Source organism: Symphodus melops (assembly GCF_947650265.1).
Source record: "Symphodus melops genome assembly, chromosome: 21".
Classification (NCBI taxonomy): Eukaryota; Metazoa; Chordata; class Actinopteri; order Labriformes; family Labridae; genus Symphodus; species Symphodus melops.
This window is the reverse complement of record NC_136711.1, coordinates 12,901,431-12,923,327: the sequence shown is the minus strand read 5'-3', so window position 1 is coordinate 12,923,327 and position 21,897 is coordinate 12,901,431. Positions and strand designations below refer to the sequence as shown.

Here is a 21,897-nt window from a genome sequence, read left to right as displayed (position 1 = left end):
CCTCTTCAGACCTCCTTGGTCCACCTGCTGAAGACCGTACGCCTGCTACGCCTGCTCCGTCTGCTTCAGAAGCTGGATCGCTACTCCCAGTACAGCGCCATGGTGCTCACCTTACTAATGTCTGTGTTTGCCCTGCTGGCACACTGGATGGCCTGCATCTGGTACATGATTGGGCGAAAGGAGATAGAGACCACTGACACCTGGGAAATCAGTGAGTCTGATTGTAGCTTTACAGAAATGTGTCCAGCAATGTCAGAAAAGGATAAATGATTTCATCGTTCTTATTGTTGTATCATCATCCATTTACTGTCTTCTGATAATAGTATGGAATTGAAATATATTTAATATATTATCAAACTCCTTATGTAAGACAAAGTGCTTACTGCTCAGACTTGATTAAGTCACCATATGTGCTGTTTAATCCGCTGATTCCTTGTTTAAACAGGAAAAACTCCAACAAATAAGATCATAGTTTAGACTCTGCCAATACAGTGAGTCGACATTTGTTGTGTCCCCACTCAGATATAAATAGTTTGGCAAATCTACTGTATAGGGATAGTTTTTCTCACTGTAGAGATAGTGGCGAAGACCGCACTCTAATGAGGACTGTCTGAAACCTGATCAAAAGCTGAGAGAAAAATGTCTGCAAGGAAGAAATGCACTGATGTGTCGTTTCTGTCTCTGTTTGAAAAGGACTGAAAATAAGAAACAAAAAAAAACAAAAAACAAAGTCAGAATCTGGCTATTGTTTCTTTTCTGTAAATAATTAATATCTGAGTGCTGGTCTTGTTGTTTATACAAGTGCCCAGGAAAGATCAAAAATGTATGTAACAATATGTAGATCATAATCACCAAAATGAGTAAAAACAAATCACAAGTTTAATCCTGTATTACAACAGCCTGAAATTTTGATTGATTTTTAAACAGAAAAAAGCAACACATTGTGTGGCACAGCAAATTATGCATCGGTTCTAGTTTTCTGTGCATTATGAATAGTTTTGTGTTGCTGTGAGTATGTTTGTGTGGATACTTTAGTATCAGTGTACCCTGCCTTTAAGGAAGTAATGTGATTTGAAGGTCATTTTCCCTTATACTACATCTTCTCTTACAAGGTTGGCTCCATGAGCTCGGCAAACGCTTAGAGACGCCCTACATCAACAACACAGTGGGCGGCCCGACTGTGCGCAGCTCCTACATCGCTGCCCTTTACTTCACTCTAAGCAGCCTGACCAGTGTTGGCTTTGGCAACGTGTGTGCCAACACCGATGCTGAGAAGATTTTCTCCATCTGCACCATGCTCATCGGCGGTAAGTCTTACACGCTCACCCTCTGGTGTCCTGGCATAGTGGTGCATAATGTTCAACATGATGGTGCACGTATTTCTAGAAAGTGGGTTGGAAGGTTTGGCTGCCCTTTAAGGCGCAGCTTGTTTCCATCTTCTTCTTTTTTTTTACCAAAAAAATAAGACTATTTTAGCTGAGGTGGCAATTAAGAGCATAACCACTCTGAGGATAGTTACTGTGTTACTTTTTTATCATGCTTCTTGTAAGAACATTGCGACAAACTAAGCCATAAATAACTGTGTCTGATCATCAAAAATATAAACCATAATTGTAGAAAACTGTGTATCAATGATCAATAATAAATTGTTATTTATTTAAAACAAGAGAAGTCACTTAAAGAATTATTTTTTAATTTTCTTTTGCAATTCAAGCCCTTTGTTCTATTAAAAAAAACGACTACTAATAACTGCCTCACACATTATTCCTTTCCTCCTCTCACACAGCACTGATGCACGCCCTTGTCTTTGGCAACGTGACGGCCATCATCCAGCGTATGTACTCGAGGCGTTCTCTCTACCACACTCGAATGAAGGACCTGAAGGACTTCATCCGTGTCCACCGTCTGCCCCAGCAGCTCAAACAACGCATGCTGGAGTACTTCCAGACCACATGGTCTGTCAACAATGGAATAGATGCAAACGAGGTACTGTGTACATCCCTCTCCTTATTATTATGCCACACTCTTGTACAGCTCTTGTAGCTCTTAAATGCATTCTAAAATCCATTAAAGGCCCTGAGCAGCTAAAACTGTTTCTGATCTGTCACAGACAATAGCTTCCTTTACGTCATTAATTGAAATTGTTTTAAAATTCTAAAGAGAGTATCTAGTGGCAACACAATCCATTCCCTAATTACCAACCACTGTCATAGCTCATTACATCTGTCACACATCCCCCAGCTCCTGCACGACTTCCCTGACGAGCTGCGGGCCGACATCGCCATGCATCTGAATAAGGACATCCTCCAGCTGCCTGTCTTTAAGGGGGCCAGTCGTGGCTGTCTGCGCTCTCTCTCCCTCCATATAAAAACCTCATTCTGCGTCCCAGGGGAGTACCTCATCCGTCAGGGTGACGCGCTGCACGCCAGCTACTTTGTCTGCTCCGGGTCTCTGGAGGTGCTGAAAGACAACATGGTGCTCGCAATATTAGGTGTGTAATTGCAATGATGTATAAGGTTCATTTATAATAATGTTGAGCAAAAAAAAAGTGATTTTTGCTGCTATTTTTTTTAGGAAAAGGAGACTTGATTGGCTCTGACCTGCCTGGAGCAGAGCAGGTGATCAAAACCAATGCTGATGTGAAGGCTCTAACATACTGCGACCTCCAGTATATCAGTGTGCGGGGCCTCAAAGAGGTGCTGGCACTGTACCCTGAGTATGGCAGTGTGTTTGCCTCCGACATCCACAACAACCTCACCTACAACCTGCGTGAGGGCAGCCAGGATGAGGTAGGAAACAGACTCACTCATAGGCAGAAAAAGTGCTGTTGATAGAATGTGTCATTACTGTGAGATTACTATTTCCCCCAGTCGTAACAGTCATCTATTTGATTTATAGATTTTCATTGGATGTAGCCAATGAAAGTCTACATGTCTAAATAAATATATAAATATAGATTTTATGCATTAGTTTGTGAACTAGTCTTTCGAAGACTTGTCAATTTTTTTGCATCTTTTCTTTCGGATCCAGTGAGAGAGGGAATGCAGATGTTCAACGTCTCTATTCTGATTGATCTGGTTTTAATGGTAGAGTCAAATAAAGGTAGACACACCCTAATGAATACACTGATTGGTTTAACTCTATATTACACTTTCATATACATGATGGACTTTAGGCTGTACAGAATGGGATTGTAATAATTGGCTTATACCTAATACAGTTTCAAATCCACACGTGTTCAAGTCTTTTTTACTTTTCACGTTGTATCTCAGCACCTCACCATCACCCGCCTCCATTTCTCTCACCATGGACTTGAGCATAAAGCGCAGCAGACAACACATTTGTACCCCCTAAGGTGCCTTTGTCACTCTCCTTGACACTTGTTCTACCACAGCTTCCAAAGGCCTGTTGGTGACTTGATTGTCACACCAATTACTGAGCGTGGGTTCCACTGTCAGGCAGCCGTATCGCTTCCCTGTTGCCACCCCAAAGCACAGCGGGATGACATTACACCCAGACACCGACCTCTCCGTGCTGCATGGTAGCCCGAACAGTTATTTAGGAAGCATTACATAAGGCCAGATAATCTTTCCTCTGTGGAGAACTAAAGGCCTGTTGATCTTACACATGTAGCCACATTTTCAGGCAAAGTTATATAATCTGTTTCAATGATGCAGCTCTGAACCACCAAATTGTATAATTTCATTAATTGAAGCACCAGTGCAGAATAGGTCAGGGACTGTTTTGCGTGGGACTTTCTGAACAATTGGATCAAAACGTATTACAAAAAGGGTTCCTGAGTTTTGACTTTCAACACTCTGTGTCATTTCTAAAGTTTCAAGCTGAAACATTTGAACTTGTTTGAAGTATTTCTCTTCCTGAAACAAATGTTATTATATATAAGTATATGTTTGTTGTTTGTAGTTTTTTTCTGGTTTTGAACCTAAAGAATTGTAGATGTGTGGCTGTGCTCATTAATGGATATCGTTTTCATCAGTCATGCTCTTAGAGGCTGGCTTTATATGTATTATGAGGGGTTTCAGAAATGGAATTATTATGTATGTATTATTTGTACTTAACAGCATGCATGTAACAGAACGCTCATTATTAAAGAAACAGGTACTTCTATTATCTCAGAATGTTACTTGGTTTACAGACTGTTTAAAGTATTATATATCACATTATAAGGTATCACTATTATCTGCTTTTATTGTAATGTCGTCAGGCTGGGTTGATCATGAGTCTTCGCTCTTTACAGCTTTCACACCATCTACTGTATTCTGAGTTTAGAGCACAAAGCCAGGACACCAGCGCCTCCCTGAAACAATAAAGGAGTGCTCAGCAACCTGGTGGAGCTGCCAAGTCTCACAAACCCATGATAAATACACACACAAATATATGTTTGTAGTGGTCTCACCTCAACAGAGTGTGATTTGAGTTGAGATACTGACTCACTATACACCAGCTGCAGGTAAATACTGCCTTTTAACACAAATGATGAGGAGTTGTAAGAGACCAAAAACAGAGCTCAAAGACATTAAATAATGGACATTTATTTCCATGCAACAGAAACTATATACAAGACTTGTGGTTTACAAGTTTACCAAATAAACTTTGAAGATATTGAAAAGTCAATGTCGTGGTTGCTGATCTGAAGCTGCCAAAACACCAGCTATTGCAGATTACATGTTGCAGGTTTGATTATTTGGTTTGCATGTAGTAAAAGACAATAGAGGCTGTTTTCTTAAGGGATGCACTTTTTTTTTTTTTTTGCGCAGAAGAGAAGTGAATATGCTATCCAAGGCAAAGTGGGAAGGTCATTGGACCACCAGGGAAGCAGCACTGAGTCGAAAGTTTGTTGGACTATAATCACCACACGCCTCAGGGAGAGCTAAGTTGTCATGCAGTGTAAAGAACAAGCTGGTCAGTCTGGACTTACAGGGATCAGTCAGCACCCCTAGGACCCTCATATAACAACAGCTCAACAAAATGGTTTTGCTTTTTAAACCACCACTAATAACCAGAGACCGGAGTGCTCGTAGGAGATGATCGAAATCTATTAGCATGATAGACTGGATAACATTTCTGACCAGGAGTGTGCTGAATGACTGACAAGACACAAATCAACTTTTCCATTAGGCTTTTGTTTATTAAAGATGTGATTATAAAGTCAGGCATGATAATGCTTCTGTATCTGTTGATTGTCACTAAACACATGTGGTTTGGTTAGTCATGCCATTTTGTAGTAATAGCAAAGTTTGTGATGTACCAAGAGAGAACAAAATATATGTTGTATTAGGGTAAAAGCTTCTGTTCTTATAGAAAAAATAGCACACTTGGGAGTGACAGGGAAAAAGTCCTTAATGAAGTCCCTGCAGAGCCACCCTGCAATGTTTTGGACACTTGGGTTATTAGTGCTCTATTAAATGATTATGTTCAATTAATGTCGCGTATCACCAAACAGCTGTTGATTGGATAATCACTCTATCTTGCTCCCAGGTTTATTTTCCTGATGAGGAGAATTTGTCCCTTACTTAAAATTTCTCACAGATTGTTTTTTCCCCGTTTTCTCTCCTGTGTCACCGTCTGAAGAGACGCAAAGTTTCACACATAGTCAATGTATTCACTTTCACTGCCTTATGGGGTTTATGATTTGTGTGTGCTTCCATGAAAGATTCAACACTGCGCTAAACGTGTGACAGACTCTGGTTTGTACCACTGTCACATTTTAGCATGTTGTCAGTGACTAATATCTCACACAGGGCAGGAGAGTTTATACTACCACAGATTCATTTTCCATGTCGCTCGTGATTATGCCAAATCACAGTCTGCAATCAGATATTGAAAAAACTCTTTGGTAGCAAAAGGATTAATCAAAGCTCAAATTATGTAAGATTGCATTTGTAGTGATAGAAAGATATCACAGTAATGTAGTTGTTCTGCTCTCTGGACTTTTGATCAGTAAATCATGCACACCCATGAGGACCCATGCAGACGACAATCCTACCAATAGTGTCGCACTCATCCATCAGTGGTAATAACATAAAGATATGCCGCAATGTGCCGACAAAGACGGAGAGGAAGAGGAATTACAACAAGTAATTATGGGTGTAAAAAATTCTGAATTGGTTAAATACGATTCCAAATTATTAGATCTGCAGTTGTACACATTGACCTCTTTAATGAAGACAAAAATGCAACCTTGTGGATCCTTTAAGTTTTCCTTCTATCTCAATGTTAACAAATGTGATTTTCCATATTGTTGTTCATTCCTGAAGCTTTGTGTTTCGTTCCTGCAGGGTCTCAGCAGGTTTTCAAGGTCACCCAGGCTATCTCATGTGAGTTTAGTTTAAACTGACCAAGTGTGTTAAAGGTGCATGTGTGCATGTTAATTCCTGTTGGGGTTTTTTTAAGCATGCATGTGTCCGGCTTTCAATGTGGAACCCCTGTTTTTTTGGGGGGGTTTTTCTGGGACGTGCTACAATACTTGTGATTGCTGTGAGTGAGTTTGAGAAAGGGCTTCCCCTACAGGTTGAAACTCATTCGGTTCACATAGGGCAGCTTAGTCCCTGGAGTTAGCTCACTAACTGGGTCAGTAGCTCTCCTAATAGGAAATCTTATGAGCTACTTTCTCACGACGGGTGTTCTGCATGCTTATCTCTCTGCCTTATTTTTTTTTCTTATTAAAATGTTAACCGTACTTGTTTGGTGTGCTATTAGGAGGTCAGCTTAATATAAAATCAATTGTTTTTCCCCACAAGCACACATACAGCCACGATTAGAGCGTAATATATTTTTAACAGGATTAAAAGAGTGCAATCAAAATATCATCAGTAGTAACTTGTTCATATCTTAATGACACATTTGTTGCTCTTTGATTGTGCCTTTAAAAATAGAAACAGATATTGTTGCAGAAGGTGTTATTTTGATTTGGGTTGTAAATTTGTTTTTTAATCAAAGTTTTCTGTAATTAATGTTTTGAACTATTTATTGATAATAATGTTATTATTACAGTATTCCCAATCCCAACTTTATCTGATTTCACATCTTCAGTGTTTGTATTTGAAAAAACAAAAACTAATTTTACATTATCAACTGTGCTGTTGGTGATGGTGCGAGTGTTTTTATTTTTTCGCAGGAGTCCAGACTCCCCTCCATCATTGAAACAAAGGGAGATGACCCTGACGACTCCTTCCACCTCTCCCCAGCCACCCGCTCCCGTCGTAACCTCCTTCTGCCCAACTTCAGCAGCCCTGTCCGCCGCACATCTCTGGGGAATCTCCTCGGGGACGAGCTGAGGCAGTTCAATGCCCTGCGACGCTGCCGTTCACCCAACCTCAGCCGCGGCTTCCTCGGGCAGAGCTCATCTCCTCAGCCGCCATCGAAGAAAGAGCACAGCCCTCCCACAGCTGCTTCAGCCTCAAGTTCAGCCCATGGAGAGTCCAGGGCTGAGCAGAAGCCTTCGCAGCTACTGATACCAACTGTCACCTGCTTTGCACCCCAAGATCTGAGCCCCAGGTATTGTGGAAGCTGTCAATAATGCATCAAAATTTGAAAGCATTCAAATTCGTTTTATCAAAATCATGATGACACCATGGGGCTTTTTGTCTGTTCTCTGTCCCTCAATAATTATCTTTCCAAACCTTTTTTTCTCTGATGGCTTTTTTGGCATTTACAGGATGTCAGGAGGGGGTTTAAGGCGAGCTGCTACAAGCCTGTTTCTAAGTGGGTGGCTTTTTTTTAGGTCAAGACTCCTTCAGTGTTCATCTTTTACGCATTTTTTTTTTCATCCTAGTTAACTTTGCAAAGAGCTCCCATCCTTTTCTAAACAAACGTACCTGGTAACTTAAAGCAGAAAAAAACATTGATTAAAATAGCTTCACTTTAAAGATGTTGTTTCAACACTTTTTTTTTAAAAGCCAAGCTTTTTTTTTTAACTTGAGATCAAAAGTTGACTCAAGCCCTTCATGTAGCTAAATTACATATTTAAAAATGACTGTGACATAACTTAAACAGTAGCAGTCATGGACCATAAATGTTGAAATGCCAGGCTGACAAAACTTGATGAATGTGCCTTTCAGAAAAACAAGACTTTGAACAACCAAATCAGACACGAATGACAACATTCTGTTGTGTACAGCCCTAATAGTAACCCAGATATGATACTTTTAAAATGTCTACAATTTTCAAGTGCAGTGTCACAGTAATGGACACCTAAAGTCATTCTTTAAAAAGCTGCATCATCCACTTAATGTAAATGGGGTGTATTTGAATTGCATATTTCTGCAGGTGTCGGTGCATTTCATTAATAGAGCACCTTGTCCTCCTGCCCCGACCATCTGTATTCATAATGTATCCCTGAGTCATCCAGTAAGTCGTGGAGATGGGTAAATGCTGGTTCAGAGAGCTCAGGTGTCCTCCCCTCCAGACTGGATGCTTCTCCTCATGTTCAAGCCCTCGTGTTCCTCTGCCAGCAGCAGCTCTGGCGATAATTGAAAAAGGCTCGACTGTAACATTAACTCCGGCTTCCCTCTTCTTCATCCCTCCTGCCAGGGTGGTAGACGGCATCGAAGACAATGGGCACACGTTCCATTTCAACATCGAGCACGGCCAGCCAAAAGCCAGCACAGGAGGCAGTGCCCAAGGTAAGCAGGACCGTCTCCAGCTGCAAGGGTTCACACGGGTGCCAGATGGCCAGAGAGTTCAAACGGCGGATAGGACAACGCTGCGCTGCCTCCTTCTGGGGGAATTTGAGAGCACAGAGGAGTGAAATGACAGCAGGGTGTCCAAAGAGTGAGAGAACATGTGAAAGGACAACTATAGGTCAAAGCAGGGAACAGATCTTGTGACCTGAGCTTTCACTGATGTTCACTCTTGGATGAATACTGCATGCAGTTCAGCTCAAGTCCAACTAATTAACCAAAGTAAATCAAGAGCCTTAAAAAACACATGTACAATATTGCACACTTATTACAAAAGAGTTTATTGACATTAAAAGTGTTTTAATTAATGCTAATTCGACACTGCATTCCTTTGCCTTCTTTTTCTGTGCCTCTTTTATTTTACAAAACAGCCTGCTTTCATAACATTCAAGTCATTGCAAGCTTCCCCGTCTTAAATACAGGAAAATGTAGCAACATCACTTAGTCAAGACACATTGTATAAAGCTTGCAAAAGACATTTCTTATGATGTATTTACACAAACGGTTAAAAACAAGCCTAACATCACAAGCACAATCCATTGCAATGGCTCTGTTGGGGAAAATTTTCTCTGTTACTGCAGTAAACTTTAACATTTTTAAAAGTTTGACCAATGTTTCATATGCGGTACTCTGGTAGTTAACACAATCTTCAAAGGAGCAATTTAACATTTAACCTAACATTTCTGGTATAATGTGAGCAAATTCTGACATTACTTTTCTATATTGTATCCACATTTAGAGTCTGTACAATCATGCATATATACACTACAGTAGATAAATGGTGTACAAGATGATACAATAAGCTTTGTCGTGCCCACAAGGACACTTGTTTGGACCTGCAATATGAATAATGTAAAGTTATTTCGTATTTTTCATGTGATCCGGTGTCCTCTGGTGTATCACTTTATATGTTTTTTATGATTTTATTACATCTAAAGTGTTTCAGCTACTTCATGTTTGTCCTCCTCATGTCTCCAGACTCGGCTCAGGCTAATGCCGCCCTGCTGCAGGAGACAGAGGAGGTCAAACAAAGCATCAGTCAACTCAACCACAAGGTAAGATACAGCATGTTAAAAATGAAAACACAACCAATGAAAACATGTTTCAACTTTAAAGAATCTGTATACAAAATAAACTTTGATTGGAGACCAATATCAACTTTAAAGCTTTCCTATATTTTAGAATCCTATCCAATTATCAGCCTCAGGGAAACCTACCATGAGATCAGATACAAAAAGTTTCTGCCTTGCATTTCTTCATTGGATTTAAATAGAGCTCAGGCAGGTGCAGTGGGAGGAACCAGATGGGACCAGGTAGCTTCTGTCTGAAGTCGATATTTATCAACCAGCAGGACACTTTCTGCAATGCAGTGCAGAGGATAGCCGGGAGTGCTGACTAGACAATCACAGGAACAAAAAAATATGACGACAGCCTAGCTCTGCATGTCACCCTCCTCTGGCCCCCTTTCCCCTCCTGTTCCACTCCCTTGTTCCTGGTTTTCTGTCTACTTTCCTCCCTATTTGCGTCAGTTACCTCTGCCTGGGTCCCTCTGGATTTTAGGACTGCAGACAAAGCCATTTCTCGGAGTCACAGAGATGATTTTAAATGATTTGCTCCTCTCTTGGAAGGTCATCAAAAAATAACATATGGACACGAGTCTAGGATTAAACCTCACAGATAGAAGCTGATTTATTTGTCTCTGTGCTGGGGGCTAAATTGAGCAAAACTGTGCTCGTTATTTTTCACATTTAATCAATTTTAAATTGACAAAGTATTCTATCTCTTTCCAGATGGGCACCTTGCACAAGGACGTAACAGATCTTACGAAAGGCCTGCACTACATTATACACCTCCTGCAGGTTCATGTGTCTCAGCAGCACAGCACCCCCTCCCTCCCTTCAAACTCGTACGGCGCAGCCCCCAACTCCAGCATACCCTTCAACTTAGCTCCAACCTACCACTTCCACAGCAATCCTGGGAGCCATGACATCCATCAAGGCAGCCCCGCTGCTGGATACTGTAGCTACAGTTCAGCAGGTGAAATAGAGACCAAACACAGACCCCAATCCTCAAGTCCACCTACTCCAGCCCTCTCTGTGAACTCTGCATTCAGGTTGGGCTCATGTCACGGCTCTGAAAGCACAAACCTGTGGACTGGCCCATCTCTTCTTAGTGTCAGCCATGGCTATCTGAGTGGAAGTCAATGCCTGGCACCTCATGAAGACTCTCAAAACAGACCTCTCAGTGCGAGCCCTAGCAGCATCAGCCAGTCCCAACCCACTCTGTGCCTGCAGCCTCCCAGTGAGAGCAATGAATTCTCTTGCCTTTCGTCCAGTGCGCCTACAAGTGCTTCCAGACACAGCCTTCTGGACACGTCACCCAGTTCTTACCCCCATCTCTGCCTGCCCTCAGAGTCACGTCCAAATAATCTTATCCAGGAAACCTCTATCTTTCAAACTGAGGACTCAAACCCCTCAATCCATTCGGTGTCTGTCTCTCCAGAAATATCACAAGGCCAACCCCTCAGATCTTCCCTTGATTCAGGATCACCTCTGGGTGACCCGTCTGCCATAGAACACACCAGTCTGGAGTGCCTACTGGGAAACGGGGGCTCTACGGAGAGCAGAGACAGTGAAAGTGCGTCTTCTAGAAGGTCAAGCATCGGCGTGCAGAGCACAGAGCAGTCGTGGTGTTTGGACCTCACAGATTAAACGCGTTTCGGAGGGCAGACACTGCAGCTGGATAAAATACTCAAAAATGCAACTTCTGACAGTGTTTAAAAAAACAACAACTCTGTGTGCTGTATTTCCTTCTCTTGTTTTCTGGGCTCTCATGTTGTTCAAACACTGTTTCTATGCAAGAGCATGTCATTGTGCGTTGTCTAAGCTTTACTGAAGTGCGTCTTTAAGAGGAAAAGAAAAAGTTCCACAGCAGTAAGTTCCAGTATATTCTGTATATTTTTTCCAAAACCTTTAAAGCATTTTGCAGTTTATACTACTTATTACCTCCTTGCATGGTAAAGTTGTTTATTCTTTTTCCTAAGGAAAAGGTTTCAAAATCAATGTGTAACTATTCTACATGAGAACCTGTTGATTGTGTACACAGATGCTTTATGTAGACAGGTGATGTTGGATGTTTAAGATACGTAAGAAACTAAGGGGCAGAAATGACACAAGTGTGCATCACTTAGCATTGATTGTTTGTTTTGTATTGAGTGTTTTTTTTCTTCTGTTCTGAGTTTTTTATTGGTTAGCCCTTTCATTATAGTTAGCTTAACTTCTATGTAAACAAGGCAGTACATAACTCATGAAGAAACTCTCCAGTTTGACTCAGTTCTCATGATCCTAAAAAAAGATTAAGATGAAAAATTATTTAGTGCAGTCATTAAATCATAAAGTGTGAATGCCGCCTGGAAAAGCATACTATCATAAAACTCATATTCTAAGTATTAAGGAACTTTGTTCGATTGAAATGATTTCTACTTGGCTGACTCAATAAAGTATGTAGAAAACTATCACTTTGTCCTTTACTGTGGCTTCACACGTATCAAACCTAAATTAGCATTTTTGAGAACATCAACTGTTGTCAGTCAGGATCAAGTTTCAAAGCTTTTGCATTCATGTATTTAATTGCTGGTTTGTTTCGTAAATTTAACTGAAAACTGCAGATATAAATTATTTTCACGAGTATAGACATGAATATTTGAGTCACTTACTGTAGAGGCTAGAAAATCACTCAGTACAGTCCTTCATCGCTCACTTTGGTTCTTATAATCAGGATTATCTACCACAGGTTTAGAACTGAGTAATCAAAAACATGTTGTCAGAATGTAAAAATTATATCACATTTTGTCAACCTATTAGACAGGTCATTTTAAATTTAGTAAAACTGTTGTCATACAAAAAAATTACCCTTATTACATAAAGTACAGCACATGTTTCGGTCAAAACAAACAATGACATTATGTCCTCTAGGTATGCGGTCCTCAAGACTCACTTTTTATTTAAAAAGGAACATGTCCAAAGAGGAAGTTGATTAGGTTATTGGCAAGTCTGGTGAAAAACAAACACAAGTTGGGGAACATATTGCATCATACATCCAAATCACATTGTGTCTGCAGCGTCATTTCTCGCTGGCTCGTTGAAAAGATTGAGAACATCACTAAAAGCAGTCTCAACATCAGTAAAGTTATTGAACATTCAAGCAGTTTACAGGAGCAAAAGGAATATGACTATAATAGGATGCTCCTTCAGAGGAATATTGGACAAACAATAAAGGAGAAGGATTGTGCATTAATTAGTCAGATAAAAAACTGCATTAACAATAACGATACAACTTGATTGCTTTGTTCTCTTCCCTGCTTGTGGTTCTGTGAGACACATAGAGATGATGCTACCAAATCAGATAAAAGTCTTAGCAGTAGTCCAAAAAAAGTTCTCTTTTTTTCAGATTCAAATTTAATATCCAACAGCCCTATTTTTTTCAGTGTTTTTCATTTCTTTTACACTTTGTCACACTTCTCTAAATTCTTCAGAAAAAAAACAACGAAACCCAAGGTTGACCAAAATTGTTTTTTCAGGAAATCTTATCCTCTCTTGTTGCAAAAATGTTGAGATATACATGTACATATACACACACACACACACACACTTTCCTAACTAATTTGTTCTTTTCTCAAAGTGTAAGGAGTAAGAATTAAAATGAAAAGAGCACTACAAAAACTTGGTGTACAAAGTAACGACAGGCTTGGTGCTCTTTCAACATTGCCTGCTTCTCTACAAATATTGGCAAATATCACCTGTTGGGAAAGTATTTGTGTGAGTCCATCACTCTCTCAGACACACAAACAGTGTGGCTTGATTGCTAAATCTGAGCACATTTGATTTTGTGAAACATTAACGTTATCAGTGGGGTTTTTCCAGCACTCATGTCTGTTGTTCTGTCACTCTGTGTGTCAGTGAATCATGGTAAACAATTATTGAGTAAATGAAAGACTGGATCTGTATGGGTTGCATAACATGGGACCAGATAAAAAGGATTCAGCCAGACAGCACAGCACACTGTCAACTCCTGCACATTTTACCAGGTACAGGAAATGTTTTTTTAAACTTTTAATATCTGGCTTTGACTGTGCTTCCATCAAAATAAAACATCTAATTTCTCTGACTTTATCCGTACAGATTGGTGTACTGGAAAGAAAGAAGAAATTGAGAGAACATGAAGGCAGTTGTTTTTGCACTTCTGGTGTTTTTGGTTATCAGCCAGGGTGAGTAAATTTACCGGAAACACACACACACACACACACACACACACACACACACACACACACACAAAAGAGCCAGGAAAAAATGTAAACACTCAAATCCCTCTTAAAACTAGAAGAGCAGAACAAAAGTATTTTCAAAACTTTGATTTGTAGTTTCCAAAGCTTTAAGATCATGATTTTTTAAACTGAAAATTCATTATCAGTTTGTTTAAATCATTTTACATTTAATTCTCAGGGGAATCTTTGAAATGTAAGTGTGGAGGCCCAGCACGACCCTGTCCAAACCCTGTGGAGATCTGCCCTGCTTCACAGCCTTTTTGTGGCAATGTAATCATTCCTTCTGCAGCACGTAAGTAAAAGTAGTGCTCTCTTTCAATGTACTGAACAGCTTAAAAAGAAAACTCATTCAGAGTGCTTTCTTTAACTGAATCCTTGTAGAAGTTGTCTGAAAATAAATGTGTTGTTTTGTTTTACAGGTGGCTTCTTCTACCAAGGTTGCATGGAACCAAGGGAGTGCAGGGGGCTAAATAATCCAGACATTTCAACTACCACCTGCTGCACAACCGATCTGTGCAATGCATTCGATGGTATAAGGTCAAGAGTCTGAAAAACCATATTCATCTGTGTGGTGTTTTGTAACGTCAAAATAAACTTCAGTCACTTGCAACTTTCCCCTTTTCAATTTTTCTTGTGACTCTGAAACAATTTGAATCTAAAAGTTTGTGCGTTTTTTAAAAAAAGAATTCTGGTTCAATGGAAACAATTCTTGTAAAAAGTGGAGTTTAAACTTCCACAATGGTTTAAACTTCATATAAAGGACACAGAATATAAATAATTTATAATCATTCTTTAAATATTACAATATTTTTTTAATCCTTACATTAATTTAAATATGTTTCAATAAGATTATTCCTATACCATATGCAAATGTTGTATGCTTTTGCTGACACACTTTGATTACTTTTTCAAAGCTATTAAATAAAATTTGTTTCAAAATTATTTTTGGTTAACAGAAATATTGCTGCTGACCAAATTGCTGTTTTCCCTCTCATAGTGCCACCTTGTGGAAAGATATGCACAAGCCTACTGAGCAAGCCTACTGTTATTCACAGTGTTTAGTTGAGTGGATTTTACTTTAAAGCTAGTTTTATAAATATATATTGAACCTACAAGATTTTAAAACTCCATTAATCATCAAAAGCTTATAGGAAAGAAAGTGTGTCATTAGAGACTATGGTAATGAATTGACTTTCATCTGTAATATTGTTTACGTTCAAACATCAACTAGGCTGATTCAAAGAATAATGATAATTTATATATATATATTCGTGTGCCAGTGGGCTACAATATTGTGATGGAATGCATAACAAATAAATATTAAGGTTGCGAAAACATATTGCGACAAAATGCAAAAATATTCTTCACAAAAAAGTCGGGGTCTGGCCCCCCATACTTGGCTATATTGTCAATTGATAATTTCAAATATCTGACGTTGTAATTCACGTTAAAAGATATAATAGATAAGAAAGAGATGCCAACCTTTCAAGGTGTGTAACTTTTTTAAAATAACTTTAATGGCTTTTAACTGAGATTTTTTGTTGTTGAAAATTTTAATTGCTGTCTGTCTGTTGTGAGTGTAATTTCTGCAGGAATCAATTTAAAAATAGGGTTTTAACATTAATGGGACTTTTCCTGCGTAAATAAAGGTTTATATATATGTGTATATATGTGTATGTGTATGTGTGTGTGTATGTATGTGTATATATATATATATATATACACATGCACACACACACACACATATATAAACCTTTATATATATATATATACACACACACACACACACACACACACACACACACACACACATATACAAGAAGACTTACCTGATGCCTCTTAAGCGCTGTTCCTGACGGTACTCTATACGGCCATATGATTGGCTGTGACGTTTCATCACATGATAGACGAATCCAGGAAGTATTTTGGTTACACAAGGCGGAAGCGTACAATTTACAAAACCTAAAACCGTTTTAGGGGAAAAACATCGAAAACGAGAGACAAAACAGTTGCAGTTAAATGTTTCTAGGACGGAGTGGATATTAGTGTCCGTCGTTGGTGAGAACAACATCGCGTTATTAATGTCCTTGTATTATATTTTACTTGTTAGCCAAACTTAGCATTGCTAACTCGCCCCAGAGCTAACTCATATCTGGTTCTGTTTGTTTGTTTGTTTTTAGTCTGGTTGTACAGTCAAATGTAATCTCGTGATGTAATCAGTCAGTTTGAAGGTTTTAAATGAATTTGAGTGGATAACATGTAGATATTGTGTATTTCTATGTGATGTTGACATCAAAAAGATGACACATAAAAATCTTCAGAGGCAAACTAGTTAAAAATAAAATAAATATAACCGTGTAAAGTCGATAAGAAACATTTTAAAGCTTGCTTGCTAAAGTGCTGACATTTATAAATGTTTCCAATTTGAAGTCGTTGTTGAGCATTTCTGTCAGTGTCTGAGTTATAACGTTTAGAGTTTGAGTTTTTTTATGTGGTTGAGAAAACTACATCTGAACAGTGGCACATTTAATGTTTTTTGTAAACGTTTTAATCTACTGTAAACAGGATCTTTAAATGTTATGGAGAGTCTGTGCTGCTCTGGGTTTTTGCTTTCTTACAGCTTCATACTTTTTTTTTTTTATTCCCATCACTAATAAGTTAAATATGTTTCATGAACGATGCTTGTATTTGACAGTAGATCTGCAACATAAAAATGTTTTGATTTTCTTTTGTGTACATTTTTTAATCTAATTAATCTTGTTTTCTCTGTTTTGATTATAGGAAAGAAAGAGTCTTGGCTGACTCCACCACTGCCACGTTGTTCTGGTTCTTCCTTTGTAGGATTTTGGTTGTCCAACCTTGCTCACCATCAGTGCCTGTGTGACGAGGTTCTTTATCTTTACACCCTGCACACACCTGTAGATTGTCTTCTCATTTTTGGAAAGCCTCTGTTTTTGAAAATGGCTGGGCGCGGAGGAGGATCAACAAGGCCTAATGGTGCCACAGCAGCAAATAAAATCTGCCAGTTTAAACTGGTGCTGCTCGGGGAGTCTGCGGTGGGAAAGTCCAGCTTGGTGCTGCGCTTTGTCAAAGGCCAGTTTCATGAATTCCAAGAGAGTACCATTGGAGGTAAGAGACATAACCATGGTTCTTGATTTAAAAGCAGGGAATGTTCCTGATGGCTTCAGGTGACTAAACGGGTAAGTAGTATTCAGTTTTTTGTGTACAAGGAACTATCATTCTTTTATTTATTGCGACACAAAGGGAGATTATATTTTAAACACATTTTATAGAAACGAAGTTCTTGATATGAATTGAATTGAACTTTATGATCATTCAACTTCTTTTAATTCCATAAAGGTCAAGTTCAAATCAGGAACCGTTCTATAAAGAAAGCTGAACATATAATGCAACCATCGACACCAATTTGGATTAAGTGTTGTTGACACTGGGTGTTGCACATTTAAGTTTGTCCCTTTAAAAATATTTTAGGTTGAAACTTGTCCAAAAAAAACAACAACGAGCTATGAACAGAATTTAATCACTCAATCACTCGCTGCATTTATGAAAAGAATCTGTTAGGAAGATGAACCCAAACACATCGTCATTCAGCTGTGTTTTGTCACTCTTCTCAGCGGCCTTCCTCACTCAGACCGTCTGTCTTGACGACACCACTGTGAAGTTTGAGATCTGGGACACAGCAGGTCAGGAGCGCTACCACAGTCTGGCTCCGATGTACTACAGAGGTGCTCAGGCCGCCATTGTGGTCTACGACATTACCAATACAGTAGGTTCCATCTGTTGGGTAATGAGTGGGGTCAGGGTCATAACATTCACTGAAATTAAATATATGGGTTATATAAGTTAATAACTTCAGCACATTTTTGTAGTTATATTAAAATATTTTGTGTTTACATTATGTTGTCAGTGACATCAAAATAATTAAAAGCTAAATATTTAAGTCTATCCGTTATCTTAAATATGTATATTAGCCGATCCAAGCTATCGTTACAAACTATCCACTGAACACCAGTAACCAGTACATTGCACCACGACACTTTGTTCAGACTGCTGCCCAAATCTGATCTAACTGACTGACTGTCCACATTACAAATCGTAAGTGACCAGATCTGATCTGCCTGTCAGTTAACTTCCAACCTGCTAGATCTACGTCATTGTTATTTTTCCATGGTGTCGCATTGAGAGTGACACAGAAGACACATTTGAAGCGACCGAGATGTTCAGGATCCGAAGGAATCAGATTTCAAATCACCTGTGTATGTGGTTTGAATTACATTTGGAAAAATCTGATCTCATGTGGCTTTTTGTGTCCAGACTGGCAAAAAAATCAAAACTACATACAATCTGGATGTGTTTAAAATCAGATTTGGAGGTGCAATGTGAACAAGGCCATACAGACAGACAACCAGTTGCACTCACATTCCTTTGTGCAAATTAAATTCACCAATAAACCTAACAAACATGTCTTTGGACTGTGGGAGGAAGCCAGAGTACCCGAAGAGAACTCACACCTGCACACGTCTTTTCTGTGAGGCAACGGCGCTAATCACTACCACCATGCAGCCCCAGAATGTTCATCTGTTTAATATTGTTTATTTATTTCAGAATTCAATATTGGGCATTTAGGCTTTAATATAGGTTGGTCAATTTATAGAAAAAGAGAAAGTAGGGAATGAAATGCGAGAAAGGAGCCACAGTTTGGAATTGAACCCAGGCCACCTGTACCGAGGCAGAATACATGGGGCCCACTAACCAACAGCTAGGCCAACCAACGACCTGTACACTGAAGATTTCAGTACACCGTAGACCTGTAGGTTCAGACAGGTGGGTGTCTGAGGTCAGGTGTTGGTCAGTTTCATGTATATATAATTTTACTTTCAGCATAAGTTTAAAAATGTGTATATTTATACAGATCACTGTGATTGCAAGTGATCACTTGAAAGTGTAAATGAGGCTCATAGTGTACATTTTTTCCTCATATGCGTTATTTGTGGGGGAATATTATAGGTAAGCGCATGTTGCTATTTTAGGATACTTTTGCACGAGCTAAGAACTGGGTGAAGGAGCTGCAGAGACAAGCCAGCCCCAACATAGTGATCGCTCTGGCTGGAAACAAGGCGGACATCGCAAACAAGAGAGCTGTAGACCTCCAGGTATGACCACGCACACATATCGATTAACTTTAGCATTTACAGCTTTATGATTTTAAGATTTTTAACGCCTCTAACTTGTGAATGTAATAACATGTCTAATACAACGCTTGATGTATCTAAATGATGTCCTCAGGAGGCACAGACATACGCTGATGACAACAGTCTTCTCTTCATGGAGACCTCAGCCAAGACTGCCATGAACGTCAATGAAATTTTCATGGCTATAGGTAAGTCAAGTAAAATCATAAATCCACTGCTCCCACTGATGCATATTTATATCCAGCAAAGAAAAATTATATATAAATAGATCAATTAAAAAAAACTGGCACAGCTTCTCAAACCTTACCTGAATTCAAAAGCGTTCGCTGTATGATATATATTAGATTAGATAAGATGTATATTTACTGTTAACTTCATTTAGAGACTCTCCATATATATCAGGCATCTTTGCTTTATGCAGATGTCCTTTTTTTGTGAACCAAATCTTCACTTCCATGTTTGTTAGAAATAATAGAGCGTTTTGAGACAGTTTCAGGAGTCAAAGTAAATATCTTAATGTATCGAAAAGGAACAAGACTCCAACTGAAATCACAAACGTCTTTTTTTCAGCTCCTGGAGAAGGAGTCGATTATTTGGAAATGAGAATAACGCATGAAATTAATGTATTAATGTATCTGTATCCTGCAAACTATGATCCTATTGTGGAAACTTTAAAAGAATCTCTAAACAGACGGACTGTCACTGTCAATCAATCAGTTGCATAAATGTCTTAAAAAGGAATTTGCTACCTAAAGCGCTCAAGTTATTTCAGGTGATTCCCTCGCAACCTCCCAAGTAGTATGGACAAAAAGAAAAAGAGATGATTTGCTTCACTTCACGGACAATAGAAGTTCTCACCCTAATGGACCTACCTTCTGACGGAGGCGGTTTGAATTGGCCTAATTGGTACTGGTATTTTTGGGCGGCACCATTCAAAGCTGCCATTGAAACACTAATTATTTTATTATATTATTATATATGTATCTCGTTGTCACGTGCCAAGAATGTTTTATCCCCCCCAAGTGCCAGCAGTTAATGGAATCCAGAAGTATAGCTTTGTATGTGTTATAACTTTAAACATTCCTGATCTTGTCCCTTTTAGCGAAGAAGCTACCAAAGAGCGATGCCCAGGGCGGAGCTGGACAAGGCGGGCGGACCAGGACGGGCGTGGATCTACAGGAAGCTGCTCCTCAGAGCCGCAGCTCATGTTGCAGTTCGGGAAATTAGCCAGTACAACACAAAGACCTTAGTGAGCGAGCCCTGAACATCATTTTAAGGACATCTCTTAGCTATAAAAGAAAAGGAAAAAAAACCCAGAGAGGCAGGGGAAGGCAGAGCCACTCGCCAGCCCTGCACTTAAACTGAGATTACAGATGAGATTATCTGGATCCTCTTTGATTAAAGGAACATTTTTTTAAAGAATCATAAGCTAGAGGGAGTTACAAAGATCCCTCACTACTTCTCTTCTGTCTTTTCCCCCTGTTATCTATCTACCTCCCTGTTCATCTTCAGCCTGTCTCAGTTGATTCAATAGTCTTAAAATGATTTTTTTTCTGAAGTGTGATGCTGAGGTTGTTTGCTATCCCCCTTTTTCAGTGCGTGTCTTAGTTATGTATATGTATGTTTATAGTACATATGCATACATGTATTATTGGAATTTGAATTTCCTTGTCTACTCTTTCCCTCGAAAGTGATCATCTTTTCTTAAAGATTACCAACTACTATTGCAGAAGTTTCAGATGACAGAGACAACCTGACGGTGTTTTGTCTTAATGCATTTAAGATCAGAGCAATTTGTTCTTAAAGGGGACCTAAACATGACACAGTTGTTAGAAACGCTCCAGCTTTTTTTGAAAGCAGGTCGTGATTCCATTGGCTACACGTGTGAAGATGTCTCCGAACTCTGCAACACTTGCAGTTAATTGCATTCATTGTGTTTCCATACTTGTAACACCAGAGAGTTGTTAGCCCTTTTTAAAAAAAGAAAAAGAAAAAAAAGAAATGTGAAAATAACTTGTAAATCTTAAAAAGAATAAATAACATGCAAGATTTATTTTGTTTGACTTGCTTTGGAGTGGATGAGGATTTGCATCTGAATTTTTACATCTGTTTGCTGACTATAGTGAGGGGTTCAGATCACTCCCACCTGGTTTGACATTAACACAAGACGATCCCAGAGGGAACTAGCTGGACTTTTCAGACAGTCATTTATGTCCCATTTATTACACCAATAAACACCTCGGTTTTGAATCTTCTTCAATTCAGAAGTACTATCTTGATTTCATTCAAAATTTCCAAAATTTTTGTGTGTGGCTTCTTACTATATCTTGTTCAAAATGTTGTGGTTATTAAGCAGTATTAAATACATGTACATTTTCATATATCTCCCTACCTTGCTGAATTAAAATATTTAGAGATTGGCATTGCCACTATGTCAGTTCATACATCGATAGTACAACCACAGTACACGACAAGTAAAAAAACACCACTGAAACTATTTGAGCCATCATGTACAGCAACGAATCAGAGCCACAACTGAACATGTTCATTAAAATATCTGACTGTTGAACATCTGCGTCCTCAGTCGTCACACTGAGGCAACACTAGTCGCTCACCGAAGGAGCTTCAGGGTCCAAAAAAACATCAAAAGGATTGCCCT

The 21,897-nt window shown here is 39.1% G+C and overlaps 2 protein-coding genes and 1 long non-coding RNA gene across 4 annotated transcripts in view; all 3 read left to right on the top strand.

Moving 5' to 3' along the window:
• The window catches only part of kcnh4b (potassium voltage-gated channel, subfamily H (eag-related), member 4b), a 31,047-nt gene extending 18,770 nt beyond the window's left edge, over positions 1-12,277 (top strand). For both annotated transcript variants that reach the window (XM_079333919.1, XM_079333918.1), the window contains 10 exons: positions 10-211; positions 1,113-1,307; positions 1,787-1,986; positions 2,242-2,491; positions 2,575-2,789; positions 6,300-6,338; positions 7,139-7,518; positions 8,554-8,645; positions 9,681-9,757; positions 10,493-12,277. In XM_079333919.1, coding sequence (XP_079190045.1) covers positions 10-211; positions 1,113-1,307; positions 1,787-1,986; positions 2,242-2,491; positions 2,575-2,789; positions 6,300-6,338; positions 7,139-7,518; positions 8,554-8,645; positions 9,681-9,757; positions 10,493-11,413 — 2,571 coding nt within the window. In that variant the 3' untranslated portion in view covers positions 11,414-12,277. The remainder of the gene's footprint in view (positions 1-9; positions 212-1,112; positions 1,308-1,786; positions 1,987-2,241; positions 2,492-2,574; positions 2,790-6,299; positions 6,339-7,138; positions 7,519-8,553; positions 8,646-9,680; positions 9,758-10,492) is intronic.
• A 1,443-nt stretch (positions 12,278-13,720) lies between these two features.
• On the top strand, positions 13,721-14,639 carry LOC306817514. The gene is made up of 4 exons (XR_013778038.1): positions 13,721-13,788; positions 13,883-13,968; positions 14,204-14,317; positions 14,445-14,639. It is a non-coding gene; the product is annotated as an uncharacterized lncRNA (long non-coding RNA).
• A 1,250-nt stretch (positions 14,640-15,889) lies between these two features.
• LOC306817370 (ras-related protein Rab-5C-like) lies at positions 15,890-21,291 on the top strand. Its single transcript, XM_079334184.1, has 6 exons — positions 15,890-16,083; positions 16,807-17,154; positions 17,661-17,812; positions 19,077-19,199; positions 19,333-19,426; positions 20,341-21,291. Exons 2-6 carry the CDS (start codon positions 16,986-16,988, stop codon positions 20,463-20,465), a joined length of 663 nt encoding a protein of 220 aa, XP_079190310.1. The 5' UTR covers positions 15,890-16,083; positions 16,807-16,985; the 3' UTR covers positions 20,466-21,291.
• The last annotated feature ends 606 nt before the right edge of the window (positions 21,292-21,897 follow it).